Below are 17,814 nucleotides of genomic sequence, written 5' to 3'. Positions count from 1 at the left end.
GTGTGTGTCCCTGGGCGGGGGTGGGCTCGGTCGCCCAGCCGGGGCCCGTCACCCCCGCGGCGGGGCCTGGGGCTACGGGCGGCGGACACCCCCTCGCTGTCGGTGCCCGGGTCGCTACCGTAAGTAGCGTGCAGGGGCGGGACTACATTTCCCAGCGAGCCCCGCGGCGAGGCGGCGAGCTCTCGCGAGAGTTGGCCGGGCCGGCGCCGAGACTTCATTTCCCTCAAGCCTTCAGCGCGCCGGAAGTGGGTGCGAGGCACTTCCGCGGTGGCGTGCGGCCGAGGGACGGTGGGGGAGCGCGGCGGCGGGGCGGCAGCGGCGGTGGTCGGCCTTCGCGGTGGCGGCAGGGATGGACGTGACCGGGCCTGAGACCGACTGGCGCAGCACCAACTTTCGGCAGAAGCTCGTCAGCCAGATGTGAGTGCGGGCCGCGGCCTCAGCGCTGAGTAGGCCGCAGGCGGGCCTCGGCCTCTGCCAGAGGGGCTTCAGCGGTTCCCGCTGTTCCCCGCGCCGTCCGCGCCCGGGTGGTTGTGTCCCACCCGGCTCCGCTCCTCTGCGGGTCCTTCCTGGTCCTCCTCTTGCTGCCTGGGTTCCTCCGTGGTCCCCGGTGTTTGCTCTCCCCGGGCCCTTCCGCAGTCCCCCTGTGAGGGGGCCTCGTTACCGGGATTTGCTCAGACCCTATGTGGGGGGTTGCCGTGCCTGTTCTTTGACTTCATTTCTCCGATCCTTCTTCCCTTTCACTTTCCTCTTCCCCAGGAATACTGGCTTCCTGTCCCGCTTGACAGCATCTGCTTTAGGGCTTCGATTTTGGCAGTGTCCATAGCGTTACCAAGTTTGACGTATTCTGTCCTATGAAAACTGCTGTTATTATCTTGCATCTGACTTTTTAGGGCAAAACCGAAATAAAAATGTTGGTGATTTAATGTAAAGGTCAGCTTGTTGCCTTTTCAGTTGTCCTTTGTAAAACAATTGCTTTACTTGATTTACTTTGCTGCTCTGCATGTTTCTTCTATTTTCTGGAAGGCTGTTCTACCCTACGAAAGGTGGTTATTACAGAAGTGAAAGCACTGTTCAATGCTTCTAAAGTAATGTTGAAATCCTTATTTGCGTGTGCTTGAAAAGGTTGATCTTGCCTTGTTGCCTATAAGAATCAATATTTCAAAACAGACTGTCTTTTTTTATGACATGTAAACAGTATGCTATTTGACTGCATGTGGTTTTACTCCCTGGCTGTGGGCTTTACTTAAAGTGCTGGTTCAGAAGCAAACTGTTATGGTATTCATTAAAAAAATGTGTGTCTGTCAAAGCCATGCAAGCTTTCTCAGTGCTCAGAACTGATGTTTTACTTTTTAAACTTTCTGCAAAGTCATTAATCTTGTTAGATTAATCTCTTGCTTTTTTTTTCTCCTCTTCTATTGCTTCATCAAAACCAGGAAACAAAAGTGCCCTCAAATGCTGTATAACTTTGAGGAAATAAATATGAGTAAGCAGATACAAACCATAACGCAATAAACCTCTGGTTTTGTGTTTGCCCTGCAAACTGCCTGTTTTTTCTCTGAGCAGGAAACAATGCTGATAAATGTTTCAATAGAAGCATACAGCAAGAGATTAGAAAAATTACTGACTATTTTTTAACTTTAAGGTTAATGCCATATGAAGAGATGACAGTAATCTTAAACTTCTAATTCGTGTTGTGAAAAAGTAGAAATAAAATGTCCTTGGTTTATTGTCTTTTACATATGTGTGCAGATGCTGTGTATGATCTGTGTGCTTTTTGTCATGGCTGTATTGATGTAGCCTTTTTTCTTTTTTTTTTTTTTTAAGATTGTGTCTGTAAGCGATGTTCCTTGCGTTCCATCCAGTTCTGTAGTATACATCATCTGTTTGTATTCACTGTCTTGTTTAAAAAGCAAACAAACTTATTACTGGGATAAGCACACAATGACCGCGACAGATTTTTTTTTTTTTTTTTTTTTTTCCCCTGCTAAGTGTGCTAGATATCTGAAAACAACTTGCCTTGGTTTCGTGTTGGTACTTGGAATAAAGTGAAGCTAGCCAGAAGTGGAGTTTATAATAGATAGGTTTGTTGAATGAGAAATAGAAGCAATATATTGGCTAAAAAGACTTGAGCTCTGTATGCAACAAGTTCCTATTTCTTTCCATAAGCTTCCAGTTTTGCCATTAGTGAGGCTTATGTAGTAGGTGAAAGAGAGAGGTAATTAAAATAAATATCTGGTGAATCTGAATCATCTGAAAGTTTTCTTAATTTGTGGGAAGGTTGTTCCTAACAGTTACAAAAATACACTGTCTTACATGTGTGTATATCTTCCAGTTCATCCTGCAAATAGCAACCGATATCTATTTGTCAAGATGAGTATTAACACTTGGTCTTAAAAGCTAACTTAAACGTACAGAACCATTCACATAACTCATTTTGAGTGCCTTGTTACAGCTTCTGGATTTTACCCTTGGGTTTCCTTTACAACACTGAATTTAAGTTGGGGGGTGGGGTGGGGGTGGTTTAGGCTTTTTTTTTTTTTAAAGAGTGACATTATGTGGATGAACATTTCAGGGTTGCTGTGTGGAATAGGTATCCTAGTGAATGTGTCAGTGGTCAATGTGTATGGTTTGGTTATCATCATTTGAGAGAAAACTGCATTTGATGACCTGAGAAGCCCCCTTCAGTATTAGGTTCTTGTGTGACTGCAGGTCCAAGCGGGAGTTTCATACTGTTACATGATCCAGGAAAGCCTGAGCTTAAATAACTGAGGCCAGGGAGAAGCTTTGGCTTCTCCCAGGTTGTTCCAGGAGCCAGTGATGATGTCGGAAGTGTGAATATATACTTGTGCTTGCAAGGTACCCCTTTATTCTGGCCCTTACAGGGAGCAGGCACATACTGGTTCCTTGGGAGTCTCCTTTCTAAAGGCCTTTCCTTAATATGTTTTCAAATGTTGGTGTTGCCTGAAGGACAGATCTGACCTGGGTTATGTGGTGGTAAACTCCATACGTGGTTGTGTACAGTTGCTGCCCCAAGCTACTTCCAGGCTATGTTAGAAGGGAATCATGTTGAGTGTAGAAAAGGTGTGTAACTTAAGTTGTGTGATGGACCATTAATTTTGTGTTCAGCTTTTTGCTTGAAGTTTTGATAAGTATGTTCTGACTTAAGATTGAATAGGTTTAGCTAATGGTTCAGCTGGGTTAGAAGAAAGAGCATGTGTGAACAGAAATAAGGATGGGAATGTGGAGAGCATGTGGAAGGAGGTAGAGGTGGAGTCTGAGGAACAAGCAGGCAGATTAGTGGATCAACTGAAGTTTTGGGGGGGTGGAGGGGACAGGGAGAAAAGATGATCTGCATTACTGCTCTCTATGAAACACTTCACAAAACCAGTTCATAAAGGAGCCTTAATTTTATATTCCAGCCTAGGTTGTCTGATGAGAATTCAGGCAAAAAAGGCCAAGGCGGCAGATGCTTCTCCCTTTCTGGGACTGTAGAAAGTGAGGGATTAATTTTATAAATGCTAATTTTGGCACAATTGTAAACTGAAGAAGCTACTGCCTCTGCAATACCTCTTCATTCCAAGTGTTTGGGTTGCTATGCAGTGAACCTGATAGGGAAATCTCTCAAAGTTAAAGATAACTCAGGGTAAGTGGTTATTGATAACCTTGGTTGTTCTTCAGTACTGCTGATGGCACAGCCAAACGCTTGTACTGGCACAACTTGGAAGGGGGTGGCTTCTTACCTAGTCACCTCTGCTGGAGGATATCACTTCTGCTGGAAGATATGCTTGTGAAGCTATGAAGGGGTGATTCTGTGTGTAGTGGGAAGAGTTGTTTTCATTACCTTTCTTTCCAGTTCTGCAGTAACACTAGAACAAGGCCTTAGGGAGGCTGGATGGTCCTTTACTTTTCCCTCTGTAGCTGAAGGCAGCGTTCTGGGGACTGAGGCCCTTCAGGCCTTTATGTGTTCTGTCCAGCAAACGTGAATAAAGTAATATGAGTGATTCCTGGTTTGGGTCTTCTGCTGATCTTTGTTATTATGTGGGTATTCCTGCGGTGAGGGCTGCTATTGATGACATTTGTTATGTCTGATCTGTAACTAACAGAAATGTTGTGTGGGACAGCGTCATGTGCGCAAGATCAAGTGATGAAAGTTTAATGAATTTGTTGGTGTTTACTTGGAGGTTTTTAAACCATGTAATGGGGATAGATGTGGCTAAAGGCTTACCAGCACGCTTTTTTTAAACTTTTTTTTCCCCTGTTGTTGTTTTAATCAAGAAAGGTTTGTTGAACTGTTATTGTGATCAGATAGTCTATTTCACGAAACAGCATTTGGTGATGTTACACGGCTTAATGTGGTGTTGGCCCTGGAAATCATTGCCCTTTTGTGTCATTGGAACAACTGATTCATGCAGTCGTGGTGTGAACTGGATAGGGGAGCTGGTATAGTTTTGAAGGAGAACGTGTTTTGCAAGATTTTTCAGCTAGATCAGCTGGCCAGAGTGAGAGGTTGCACATCATTGGGCTGGAAACAATTTTCTTGGGAACGGAGGGGGAATTCCTGAAGCTGGTCTTGGTGTTGAATGCTTCATGTTGTGAAACTGCAACTTTAACTGTTCTGCATGAAATGAAAAAGGCAGAGTTTTAATGTGCATCTTATGATGCATTTAGTAAGTGATTATGAGGCAGATGAAGGCTGAATTGGCTGGTAGCATCTAGTTTTCAGAGTTTGGTGTTCTGCAAGGATATGATACATTATTTGGTATCCTTAACTCTGTGCTAAACCTATGGCTTTTTTTTTTTTTAGTGACTTTCCCAGTCTTTTAATGTAAATATTATGTTGATTGCAGATGGGTATGTGAACAAAGAACAAGTTACGTGGTTTTTTTTCTTCCTCCTAGTCTAAACCTTTATTGGAATGCTAAAAGATATGAAATGGAGCACTTGGAGTGACGTTATTGGTAATGCAGGTGTAGTCATTATAAAATGTCTTTCATGTAGATGTATATAAAAGTAGATAAATTCTTTACTGTGGATTTTTTCCAAGTTCTTGATACCACATTGATCACAGCCGCTAAGTACTACCTAAATGTTACTTCCTTTACTTGTCTCTGTTTTTTCTTGTCTTTCTGCCTGCTCAGTTCTCGCTGCTTTTAAAATGAGAGGCTTTGTCATTGTATGATGGGACTGAGAAGTTAAGGAGGATTTAGAGAGTAATGTGGATTTAGAGGCAGCCTTTCTGAAAGTGAAAGTGTTAAAAAAGGGAGATGTCAATTAAGAATTGGATATAGCTTCTTCCTCTGCAGCAGAGCTCCTTTATGAGCAGCTCACTTTAAGGCTTGTTTACACATGGAAGAATAATTATTCTGCATTATGTTTGGATTCTGCTTCGGTTTAAGTAACCTTCATGTATAAACAGCATTTTTTGGTGTCTGCCAGACCACACGGACAAGTTGCTGTGAGAGAGCCTTACAGCAGGTAGCTATGTTCTTCTGTCTTCTACTTTGCAGGCTACAGCAGGTTAGCTGTACGCTACTAGTTTGCAAGGTAAGGGCGTGAGTTGTGGCAGCCTAAGCTCCTGCATTTTAAGGCTATAGCATCTGCTCTTCTCACTTATGTGACTGTGTTACGGAGTTAATTCAGGAAGCTGAACCAGCTTACTGCTCATGCAAGCACCATTCCTGCTGCATGGGGGGTGGTAGAAATTCAGGGGAAAGAAAACAGTAGTCCCCCTTCAGACTGGCTTGAACTTTTCAGGGATCACTACTCTGACACTCATTTAGTGTAGGGTAGCTGCTCATGCAACAGCAGTTACTGAGAACTGAGTTGCTGCGATGTTAATTACAAGGTGAAAGTATTTCCTGGTAACTTGTTTCTGGAATTTAGACTGTAGCTGCTAGGCTGCTTTAAAACAGAGCAGATTTTGCAGTGAAGTGAAATGTTTCCAAGAATGAGAATGCCTGGAGGGTTTGAATAGGGCTGTTCACTTGACTAAACTCCTTGTTTTAGGATGTCTTGTTGCATGTGTCACAGTTGAATTGCTTGCTACTTTTTGATGTACTGAGAATTCACCTTCTTTTCCACCCATGTCCTTAGCAGTGTGTGGCTTTCTGTGGGGTTGGGATGTTTTTTTATTTTTTTTTTTTATTTTTTTTTAAAAACTTTTCATCTTGCATGTTCAATATCCCATCCAGAGGGCAGATCTAGATCCAATTTACTAGAGGTGTGATGGAGAAAGGACAGAAAGTCCCCGTGATTCTGGCTGGTAAATGGGAAAGAACAGTAAGGGAATTGAAAGCTTTTTATTACCAAACCTGTTCTTTTTCTTCCTCTCAACTTTCCATGAACAGGGCCTTCTTTTCATCTTACTGCTTCACCTGCTGCTTTCATGTTGATTGTCCCCTCCCTGCCCTGCACTTCACTGCACATCTGGTCTTCTCTGCCCCTGATCAATGCTCCCACTTGTTATTCTCACTCATTGGTCAAGCTTCTATGCCTTTAGGCAATCTTTTTTAAAATTTTTTTATTCTTCCACCTTATGTTTAGAGGATTCTCTTGGAAATGCCTGACACTAGGCAGGCTCAAGTGCATTGTTTGCCAAACGGATTACATTAATCCTGTCATTCAGCTTTCCTCAAATGAACAGGTCCTGGTATTTTGTCAAAATAATACATCAGGTGGTAAAAATAATGACTTGCTTAGCAGTTGTTCTTGAATTTCTGGAAAGAATAGTTCTGTTGGCTTTTAGAAATTAGTTGGCTTTTTTCCATTATTTGAAGGAATTTTAAAGGGTGGCAATTTTAAGGGTGGTCTTTTTGTTTGTTTTTTTTAATCTATAAATGAGAGGGGGATAAAAAGCTGTTTCACAGACCTTTCTAATTACAGAAAGTATTTTCTGATGTCCTCCATTAATACCCAGGCTTGTTTTTTCCTCTTTTTTTTCAGTGATGACGCTATGAGGAAGGCTGGTGTTGCGCATAATAAATCCAGCAAAGATATGGAGAGTCATGTGTTTATGAAGGCCAAAACAAGGGTAAAGCATCTGTATTTGTTTCCAGAAGTTACTGGGGTGTCAAAAGAAGTTTGGAACAACCCGCAGAAATAGCAGACCCAATGCACTTAGTTAACTGTCTCTGCTTAGAGTACCTAGTTATGCAAAATTTTTTGATTTATATGTGCTCCTTTTACCCTGAGGGGAGGTGAGGTGTTTTGCATCCAATATATGCATCAAACTGGACTTCAGCCCAAGGCAGCTTTGCTGATGCTGCAGCATTTAATGTGTATATGGGACCACAGTTAATTCTTACCTGAAGACTTGTGTGTTGTGAATTGCATAGAATTTCCTTTATCTGCCATGCAGCACCATTCTGTATGACCAGTTTGGTGGTCAGGAGAGACTAAGATATCGATGAAAAGGCTGTGTCAAAGAGTAAGACCAAGGGAAGTGCTCTGGTTTCTCTGAAAGTCTGGTTATCATGTACAATTCTAGACTCTACCAAAATATAAACTTCTTTCCTGAAGCTGTGTTACAAGAAATTGGATATTGTTGCTGTCTCCAAACAAGCCATGTTTGAGATAGAACTTGTCTTGGTGAAACTTTATAATGCTGATGTCACAAATTTATGTCTGCTGATGGCATCCTCACTGGTGAGTTGGTAGTTTCATGGGCAGGAGGGCTATCTCAGCCCTGTGCAGTTTCTTTTATGCATTATGAAGCACACTAATAAAATGCTGCAAAGAATATTTGTCTTTTCACTTCTGACACTTCTATCGTATGTTAGTCAGTGTACCAAGAAAGCAGGTTCAATCTTTAAGAAAAAGGAATTAGCGTGGATAAGAAGCGGAAAATGGATGTATTGCTGTATAATTATTGTCACGTATTGTGATCCTATTAGTGTGACTGTCATGGAGGTTCTTTCCAGGGAATTTTGTGGTTTCTTGGCCTTCTTGTACCAGGGACCACAATGACCTATCAGTAAAAATATTCTCACCTAGTTAATGAACAGGCTGTTCCTTGCAACTGAACTGCTCTGAAAAGCCCACAGACATTGTAAAGTAAAATCTGTTATGTTGAGGAAGAATACTGAAGAACCAGAAAGTCATGTTTGCAATGTTTTTATTTCCTATGCTAAAATACTAATTTTCATCTTTAGGAGGAATATCTTTCTCTTGTGGCCAGACTTATTATCCATTTTCGAGATATTCGTAAGTAATCGTTTTGTTTTGGTTTGGTTTTTTTTCTGAGTAATGGGACTGTTCATCCCATCCTCCCAAAAAAAGTAAATTTTAGGGTTTGTGTATGTGGTTCTGCATGTGACTCTTCACAAGTTGCTTTAAAAATTTTCCTGTAATATACATGCTTAATTTCTAAATACTGTTTCTTTTGCACATCCGTCTATAATAGAAAAGTGAGAAATTATTTAAACTTACTACTTTTTCCACCTTCCTAATTTCTTCCTGTATTTTTGCTTTCTTTTCCATTGTTTATGTAGCTTTCTGGTTACCAAATTGACTTAGGTTAATGTATTTTGTTAGAACTACAGCAGACAGTGGGTTTTTTTATTTTTTAAATTATTATGTGAATATATTTCTTGTAGAGAGTATATCTGAAGGGCCAGATTTGTGTGACAAGATTAACAAAGGTAATTAATTGTTCTTCCTTTGCAGACAATAAGAAATCTCAAGCCTCAGTCAGTGGTAAGAGCTCTTTTTTCTTATTTTTTTTTTCCTTCACTTACCTCCTCCCCATTTCTAAATAGAACAGCTTAGAAATCAGGGCTGTGGTGTACTAAGAGTAAGAAGGCTGTGGATTCCCTAGCTGGAATATTAAATGCTGCTGGAGGAAAGGAAAGGTAGCATAATAGTCTTGGAGTTGTTCAGTGATGAGGGTGACAGGCATGGACAGTGTTTTGGATGTAGAACAGGAAATTTGTTTCTTTCCCCATTTGTACTTTGTTAGCTCACAACACTAAGAATCTTGAAAGAACAAGAGTGATTGAAAATAATCTGCTGAACAGCCCAGGTTTCTCCCCTTTACCAGCTTTGGGTTTCTCAGTGTTTGTTGCATGAGAGGCAAGCATTTGTGGGGCATACATGCTCTGCCATTTGACTGAGATTAGATCTGATGATGTCTTCTGCCTCTGTGCTAGTTCTTACAGCAGTGTCTGTTAGGAACATAGTATGACCCTCTGTTTTTATCCCCCTGTAGCCTAAATATGCAGTGTCTGTGATGGATTAACATCCAGCCTAGACAATTGGAATTATTTTATAAGTATTCCTAAGAAAGAGGAGGTATTGCATTCTGTACCTGATTAATATTGCTTCTGCACCCCATGTTGTGTTTTGCCCTCTTGAATTACCATTCCTGCTTTGATTTTACTTTTCTGCGTGCCCAGGATTCAGATTATGACAATCATCTTGAAAGGCACTGAATTTATTCACTGCATAATAAATGTAATGTTGGGGGGGAACTGTATAGTAGAGTACTTCCTCTGGTCTGAACACTGCTTCTCCGTGTTGACCTCAGGAGGAAGAGGCTAATTGGATCCACAGTGGGACTCTCTTCTTGGTTTTTGAGGTTACAGGCTGGATATCGTCATGGAGTTTTGTTGGCAGCCTGTTTTGACTTGCATATAAATTCAGAGGTGGCTAATAAGTTCCTTTTCTGTAATGTATTTAGAATCTATTTGGAACTTTGCAAATCTGAAGTACTTTAAATAATCTCCACTCTATTTACAGAGAGGCAAGGACGTGCCAGAAACCTCTTGTCTCACAGGCAGAGGAGTGAATGTTAGATTCTCAGGGTATTGGATCTAGTCATGATCTGAAGCTAACAGATCAGAGGGTGGATGGTGGAGAACAGAGGATTTTGGGGAGGCAATTGCATGGCTGCTGCATATTGGTAACTATTTTCTTTGTAGATCCAATGAATGCCCTGCAGAATCTAACTGGAGGTCCCCCAGCAGGGGCGCCTGGAATGGGCATGGCTTCCCGAGCTCAAGGAGCACCGATGAGTGGGATGAGTGGCCTTGGCCCAATGGGGCAACAGATGAGTCTCCCAGGGCAGCAGCAGCCTCCTGGAACCTCGGGAATGGCCCCTCACGGTATGCCTGGTGTCTCTACAGCTACTCAGCAGAGTAAGTGTTCAGTTTGCCTCAACCACTAAAATTGTTAGATCGGCCTTTTAGTACGTAACTCTTTTCCACAAGGAAAGGGTGCTGAAGAGATTTCATACTTCTGGCTAAAGCAGCCAAGTGAACTGCAGGAAGAATTGATTTCAAATACTGCTACCTGATGGGATAAATGTCTTCCTTAGTATAGTGAGGAACAGTCTAGCTGTTGTAGGAGCAAATGCTTCTTTTGTCCTACAAGATGTCAACTTCAGAACTTTGTTTTCGTACAGCACACCTATGTTTTCCATAGGTCCGGTGCTTCCTGCTGGTGACCTCTGTGCATATTTCCTCCTGCACGTTTTTACATTCTTTATCGAGGCTGCTGACTCAATATAGGCAGTGAGAATTAGAGGTTGGTAGTAGGAAGTGTCATTAATTCTGCTGTTAATGTGCCTCATCCATTTGAGGAAGCAGAAGTATATGCTGCTCATGAAGAACATTAATGTACTTTAGGGATTATCTTCAATTATTATGAATTATACTGGGTAACTGTCTCTCGCACTGGTTGGGTCTCACGTTTTGAGTACAGTCTACCTTCTTTTTAGCCCAACTTCAGCTTCAGCAGATAGCGCAGCAGCAACAGCAGCAGCAGCAGCAATTCCAGCAGCAGCAGGTGGCTTTGCAGCAGCAGCAATTCCAGGCCCAGCAGTCAGCCATGCAACAACAGTTTCAGGTCCAGCAGCAGCAGGCGGCAGCAGCTGCAGCAGCCCAGCAACAGCAGCAGCAACAACAGCAGTTGCAAGCCGTCCAGCAGCAGCAACAGCACATGCTGAAACTGCAGATGCAGCAGCAGCAAAACCAACAGCAGGTGATGACAAACAATTACAATGGCAATTGAGGTGATCGATGTTCAGTTACTTGTCAAGTGAGGCTTGGCTTGCCTGGAAGTACTGAATATCAGCTCTGCCTGTTATTAATGCATTTCCACTCTAGGGTAGGACTTCCGTTTAGACTGGCAAGTTAACTGGCAAAAATATGTCACATCCCAGAGGAAAGGCTTAACAGTTGTTTGGTTGCTTTCTTCTGTCATAGCAACAGAGAATTAAAACCTATGTCTCTTTCTCTTTATAAACATCAGGATAGTTTTTCATTCTAACAAGAACAGGGATGTGGGAAAGAACTAAAAGCCCTTGTGTTACTCTAGAAATAGTGGCTGTTTTGTCATTGTGTGAATTACACATTGCCACTTTAAAAAATGTGTGCTGAGCACATCATATATATGTATCAGCCTTAGGCACCAAAGCAGAAGAGGCAACTTCAGCTGTCATGCTCTTGTGTGGTTTCTGGTAAACAGTGGTGCTGATGCAGGCTGGTTGGTTTAAAGAAGTGCTTCTGAGCTCATTTGTACAGGAGGAGCTGATGGACTTCATCTTTGCATTTGAAAACTGTTTTAGTAGCGAGACAAACTTGTAATATTGAAACCATGGGATGTGCACTATGTAGAATTCCGATACACCAAGAGTGAGTGGTTAAGAGGGTTGGGCTTTCCCTTTGGACTTAAAACCTCAGCCCGATGTATTATGATTCTGCTTGCTCTTGGTTTATGCTATAAAAATAAGGCTGCTATTGCATTGCTGGAAGCTTTAGCAGCCTGGCTTTTCCTGCTTTTCAGATGCAGCAGCAACAGCAGCAGCAACAACTACAGCGAATTGCCCAAATGCAGCAGCTGCAGGCAGCACAGGCTATGCAGGCACAACAGCAGCAACAACAGCAGCAGCAGCAACAACAGCAACAAATACCACAACAACAGATACAGCAGCAGCCACCTCAACAAGTAATGCAACAGCAGATGCAACAGATGCAGCAGCAACAACAGCAGCAGCAGCAGCAACAACAGCAGCAACAACAACAGGTTGCTCAGGCACAACAGTCTCAGCTTCCACCACAATCGCAGCCTCAACCCCAGCCCATGGTATCTCAGCCACAGGCAATCTCAGGACAAATTCCTAGTCAGGTTATGCCCGTTACTCTTACACCACAGCAATTAAAAGCAATGCAGGTAAGGGCTAGTGACCAGCTGATTGTTGGTTCATTGTGATCCTCTAGAGAAATAAAAAAATCTTCTACTTTTGCTAATAATGAAGTAGGAAAAAATATAGCTTGTGAAGAGATCTGTAGTTAGCATGTTATGAGTATGGAGGGTTTAAAGGTTTATGTCTGGGCCTGCCAGTAGAGAACAAGTTTGTGTCTTAAGAGTAGGACTTCTGGAAATCTGTGAAAACGATTTATGCAGCTAATATTTAAAAATAATTTCTTGTCTTACTCTTGAATGGACAAGTAAAAAAAAGAAACAAACTCTGGTTAAAGAAAAATCACCTCCATGATGTTAACTGTTCTAGAACACGAGCAAGTGCTTTGAAGTGCTTTGCGCATGTGACTGGAGCCAGTGTTGGCTCTCTAACATGCTGGCTTTGCTTCTGCTGCCATGTTTAGACATTTTGGTCAAAGTTTAAGATAGCAGTAGTTCCTGCCTTGAAGAGAATGTGGACAAGACAATAGTTTTACTCAGTTGAACCTCTTGCTGGGTCATCCTCTTAATGGTGCAGCTTTTTGAACTGTTGCATTGGTCAGTTTCTTCTGGGCTCCGTACGTGCTGTTGAGCAAAAGCTCAGATGTAATCCCAAGACTTGCCTTTCTTTGGGCCTTGCTGGGGAGAAGTGGAGTATCAACCACACGAGAAAATATTGACTCGCCATGGATGAGTTGATACATCCACTTTGTGCTCCTACCAGCTAAGCTAGGAGTAGTTAGATGTCATATACATCACACTGACAGTCATAATGAATATATAAACATTTGAAATGCTGGTCATTGGTAGGTGCTTAATACAGTGTGCTTGAGGGAAATCAACACCTATGTGGTTAACTATGTTTGCCGGAAGGTTGAAGTATCTATTATTGTCATAGGAAGACCTGATAGTACAGGGAAGAAGGTACAAGAAGTCTTTGAATCTTGGGTGCACAGTCTATGGGAAGACTGTTCTAAATGTTAGAAACATGGGAACTTGTTTTCATATAGAAGGCTCAAAAACTCTAGAGTATGTTTGTGAAGCTGATCTTGTCTCCACACCCTTTTTTATGAGTAGAGTCAATACAGTTGAAACAGAAGTGTCATACCCTAATCAGATATGTATGTTTACTTCGTTCTTTCTTTTCATACTCAAGGTAAGAGCTCAGCTGGTCCAGCAGCAGCAGGCAGCAGCAGCAGTGCAAGCAGCTCAGGCCCAAGCTGCTCAGATGGGAGCTTCAGGGCAGGTAAGGGCCCAGGAGCCAGTATCACTAGTTATAGGCCTGTAGCAAGTGCATGCTAGAGATGAGCATGGAGATGGGTTTCTGGTGGCTTTCTGATGAGGGGTCTGACATCGGTCATCCCCTTTATAAAGGTGATATGGGCTTTTATGCTGTTTCTCCTTTGCCTGGAGTCAGAGGCAGGATTTCATTGACAACCTCTCTGTGCATGCTCTCTGTCCCGAGTAGGTAAGATTGTTGCCTGTACTGACACAGGAATGCACATCAATAAGACGGGCCTACTGTGGTCATGCTACAAGTCTGACTGTTGGTACCTGGACTGTATCATCTCTTCTTTCGTTAAACTTTCTTAGGTGACTTCTTTGTTCTGTAAACTGGTTTCTGTACTGTGAACCTTTGCCTGCTGTCTTTACTCACATATGATTTACCCTCCATCTCCATGTATCGACCATAAAAAAATAGTATAGACAATGAAATATCTCTGCACTCCCCTTTCATTCCTTTCATCTTTCATTCTTTTTCTGAGTGAAATTGGCAGTAGATATAGATTGCTTTTGTTCTGGATGTGAATTGTGAAGAAAAAATGGCATGTGTCACAAGTGCAGATTGCATATAAAAAAAAAAAAAAGAAAAAAAAGTGCTGGGTGAAAGCTTATTGTCTAACACAGTTTTCTTATCCTGCAACACACTTGTAGCCCCAGTGATTGTTCCTTGATGTGTGTTTGGTATGAAGGAGGCATGGGGAAAAAAATTGGGAATGGCTTGAGCTGAACCTCTCATCCCATTTTCCACAAGAATATGAAATAGTCTTTTGTGGCTTACCTCTGTAGTGTTTCATATTGAGGCATTTTACAGACATGGGTAAGTACAATTATCACCACTTTGTAGATGAAGAGGCTGAGGCAGACAGGTGAAATGAGGTTGACTAGGATTAATGGCAGAGTTCTTTTCATATAACCAGGTATTCCATGTCTGCATGCACCATTTTCCCGTCAGTGCACAAGTAATATTATAGATTCAGTAAGACATTTGGAAGCTTTTTACATGGACTCTGCTAACAATTGGTTCTTCAACATACATCTCGCAGACTTGTATCAGGAATAGTGTGTTGTACCATCATAACTCTCGTGTGGCCCACATCCTTGTTGGTGACTAAGTTCTGTTTCTGTATTGGTCGTTTTGCTTGTGTCAACATAACACAGGATGTAAAAGCTGAGCAGTGGTAAGTACAGTTGTACAGTACCGGCAGCAATGCAGAATTCTCTTTCTACAGTTGAAATGTGAATTAAAACTTCTGTTTGTTTCCTAAATAATTTCCAGGTGGGAGCTGCAGGGACTTAGGCTGACTGGAAGGAGACTCTTGACTTTTTTTTTCTTTTTACTAACTTAATGGTGCTCTTTTCAACTTCTAAGGAGATGGATTGTGCTTATATAGAATCAACTTAATTCTTGCCCCATTTATTGAATTCATATGCCAGTGGCTTAACAGCACAGTGCATTTGAAAAGTTTCGGCCGCTAAGATGGTTGACAGCAGGTTTTGTGTTGCAGCTTTATTCAGACATATGTAGTAAACTCAGGGATTGCTCATTATCTATGATGGCTGGAGTTTAGAAAATTCCACATACAGGCTTTACTCCATTTATGTTCATGCCATTGCAATAAGAGTCTACTAAAATTCACTTAACACTGTGAAGTCCAATAATTAAATGGGTTTCTTGTACTTGTGTAGATATTTTCTGTATATAATATTTAGTTTTAAGATTGTGGCTATGTACAATATTACAATGCAGCTTTGGTATTGAGAGTGTATATGCATTTTCTTTAATTTATAAGAAGTTTCTTCTAAGAGTAGATTTTGCTTTGTATTTAATACATTTTTCACTAGCACCAGCGTTTTTAATAAATCTGCCTTGATTTCTTAATTTGGTTCAGGGAAGCTTTTGTTATAAACAAACCCTATCCTAATCTTTGCTTGTTACATTTAAACTTGGTCTCTAGGGGCTTTCAAACTGCAAATTTTGGTTGATATAGTTGCATTTTTCCTTTTCAGTAAAGTTTCTGTCCATCCTTCCTACATAAAAGTAAAAGCAGTCCCAGGTTTAAACATGGATCCATGTGAGTTCTGAAGTTGTTCTCTGAAGTTGTAGATTCCATGCAGGTCAATGTTACCCTGCTTGGGTGTCTAGTACTTGTAAGCATGTAACTCGCAGGTGAAGCAAATAAATAAAGTAGTGTCCTAGTGACCACAGAGCACTACACAAGTGCTTGCAGCACCAAGAGAAAAATCTGTAGTCAGTTGGAGTTAAGTATTAATAAAGTTTAAATCACTGTTCTGGTGCAACTCCTTCAGGTGCTCAGAATGCAGATTGGCTGTTGCTCTTTGAAAGTCAGAGCTGCCTTTAGTGGAGTGACAGTGGCACAGAACTTATATACGCTCACCAGAAGCTGCATATTTATGAAACTCTGAATCTTTGGATTTTAGATGAAGGAAAATTACAGGTTCAGGATTCTAATTGTTATGTTCCACTTCATTTTTATCAAATTACCTGGTTTGTATCTTACAGTGGAGGGAGACTCTTCCTCTGCTTGCTCTCTTTTTATGGGGTAAAATTCTAGATTCTGTAAACTGAGATAAATCAATTTCACTTGTGGAGGAGGATTTGCCTTCAGTTTAAATCTTTTTCAAAAGTACTTGAACACTTCTGGTTGTCTTCTGTTTTTAGACTGACAAGAACAACTCCTGCATGCATATATTGCTTTGCATAAAACAGGTGCAATCTTTGGAACCCCCTTTGTCAGAGGGCCGCAGGTTTCATAAATGTAAATTGACTGGAGAATGGGAAAAATAGATTACTTTTTTTAAGAGAATGGAATTGGTGTCATTTTATATATACACTTCTGTTCCAAAGCACACATTTCAAAAGACCAAAAAATATAAAAAATCAAACCCAAATATAGTGTGCCTGTGCATACATGTTTGACCAACTACAATACCATAAACAGCTGTGAAAGCCTATGAATCTAAGTTTGTCGTGCTGGTGTTCAGTGGTTTGCCGGGCACTTGAACTGTGAATATGCTTCTAATTTCCTTGACCTCAGAGGATGTAATCTAAATCTTCGCACTTTGGTGGTGTGGCATGAGAAACAGGACCGAGATGGGACATGTGGGTCACCATAACATAGCTGGGATTTCACACGCTCCAGAGATCCATGTGCATTCACGAGGGTCTAAGATGGGGTGATTGTGCCTGGAAGGATATGTTCATTTTTTTTTTTCCTAGCAATTTCCCTTTTTCTTTTTTTTTTTTTTTGTTGTTGTTTGGGTTTTTTTGTTTGTTTGTTTTGTTTTGTTAGGGTTGTGTTGCTTCACCAGCTCTCATGTTGATACTGTAGCTCTTCACTGCACTTTGTAGCATCCACCTGTGCTTTGTGGCAGTGCTGGGTTGTTGTGTTTGCTTGTGGTGGCTGTTGCATGCTGTGTGTGTACATGTGCATGTGTGTGTGATGTCTGAAGTGCTCTCATTTGTTTCCCTTTTGAAATCCTGTCTCTGACCATCCCTCTTTGCCTGGATGGAAAGGGACTGCATTGCTCTGATGTTGTGAACTAACAGCTGTGCTGAATTTGACACTATTTTCTTTACCAGTTATTGCTTTCCTTTTCAGTCTTGCTATGTTGTATTTAATTTTATTTATTTTTAACAATTGTAAGCACATGCATTCTCTGACTCTCTAGAGACATGTTGCTGGCTGCTTCAGTCCATTTACATAGAACACTAAGCAAGAATGCCCCAAACTGATTACTGAAAGGAGATTTCATTAACTTGTAGGTTAGTTAGGGCCTGTGTAGGTTCCTTGGTAATATGTATGCTGGAAATAAAAATAGCCCAGAGAACTCCACTGTACATCTTGAAGTACCAAACAGAAGCTTTTACTGACAATTGAATCTGCCCATTACCCAAATACTACCTCAAAAATATGCTGTATTTGTTGTAAATTCACAGCATATGTGATGTAACGTCAAATTTTAAGTAACAGGGGGCTGTAAAGATATATATGATTAAATCTATGTGGCTCATGCAGGCTGATGGTTCAGAAAGGTACTTCTAGACACTGCAGGGTAGCATAATCCTAATACTATCTTAGAATAGAAATCCATTCAAATGCTAACCTTCATCATTTGTTCTAAATGATTATACTTTAGGGTATGCTCACTCTATACACCTGGAGGATCAAATAGTGCATGAATTAAGCTTAAGGCAGATTATGGACTCATAACAATATTTTAGCACAGCTTAGTAATAGAGGAATGGGTATTTGTCAAAATGATGGAAATTACAAGGATATATTTGACTTATTCAGTGAGTTATAAAAGGAAGGAAATAGCTTTTTCAAACCC

General features: G+C 41.2%; 1 protein-coding gene across 1 annotated transcript in view; it reads left to right on the top strand.

Moving 5' to 3' along the window:
* Window positions 1–276: 276 nt before the first annotated feature.
* MED15 (mediator complex subunit 15) overlaps window positions 277–17,814 on the top strand; it is a 29,790-nt gene continuing 12,252 nt past the window's right edge. The window contains exons 1-8 of the mRNA XM_010575316.1: window positions 277–417; window positions 6,943–7,030; window positions 8,151–8,202; window positions 8,665–8,694; window positions 9,918–10,133; window positions 10,715–10,977; window positions 11,782–12,168; window positions 13,334–13,423. Coding sequence (XP_010573618.1) covers window positions 350–417; window positions 6,943–7,030; window positions 8,151–8,202; window positions 8,665–8,694; window positions 9,918–10,133; window positions 10,715–10,977; window positions 11,782–12,168; window positions 13,334–13,423 — 1,194 coding nt within the window. The 5' untranslated portion in view covers window positions 277–349. The remainder of the gene's footprint in view (window positions 418–6,942; window positions 7,031–8,150; window positions 8,203–8,664; window positions 8,695–9,917; window positions 10,134–10,714; window positions 10,978–11,781; window positions 12,169–13,333; window positions 13,424–17,814) is intronic.

This window comes from Haliaeetus leucocephalus, unplaced genomic scaffold (genome assembly GCF_000737465.1).
Source record: "Haliaeetus leucocephalus isolate CR32 unplaced genomic scaffold, Haliaeetus_leucocephalus-4.0 Scaffold13, whole genome shotgun sequence".
Lineage (NCBI taxonomy): Eukaryota > Metazoa > Chordata > Aves > Accipitriformes > Accipitridae > Haliaeetus > Haliaeetus leucocephalus.
The sequence above is the reverse complement of the archived record's forward strand: the minus strand, read 5'-3'. Positions and strand labels throughout refer to the sequence as shown.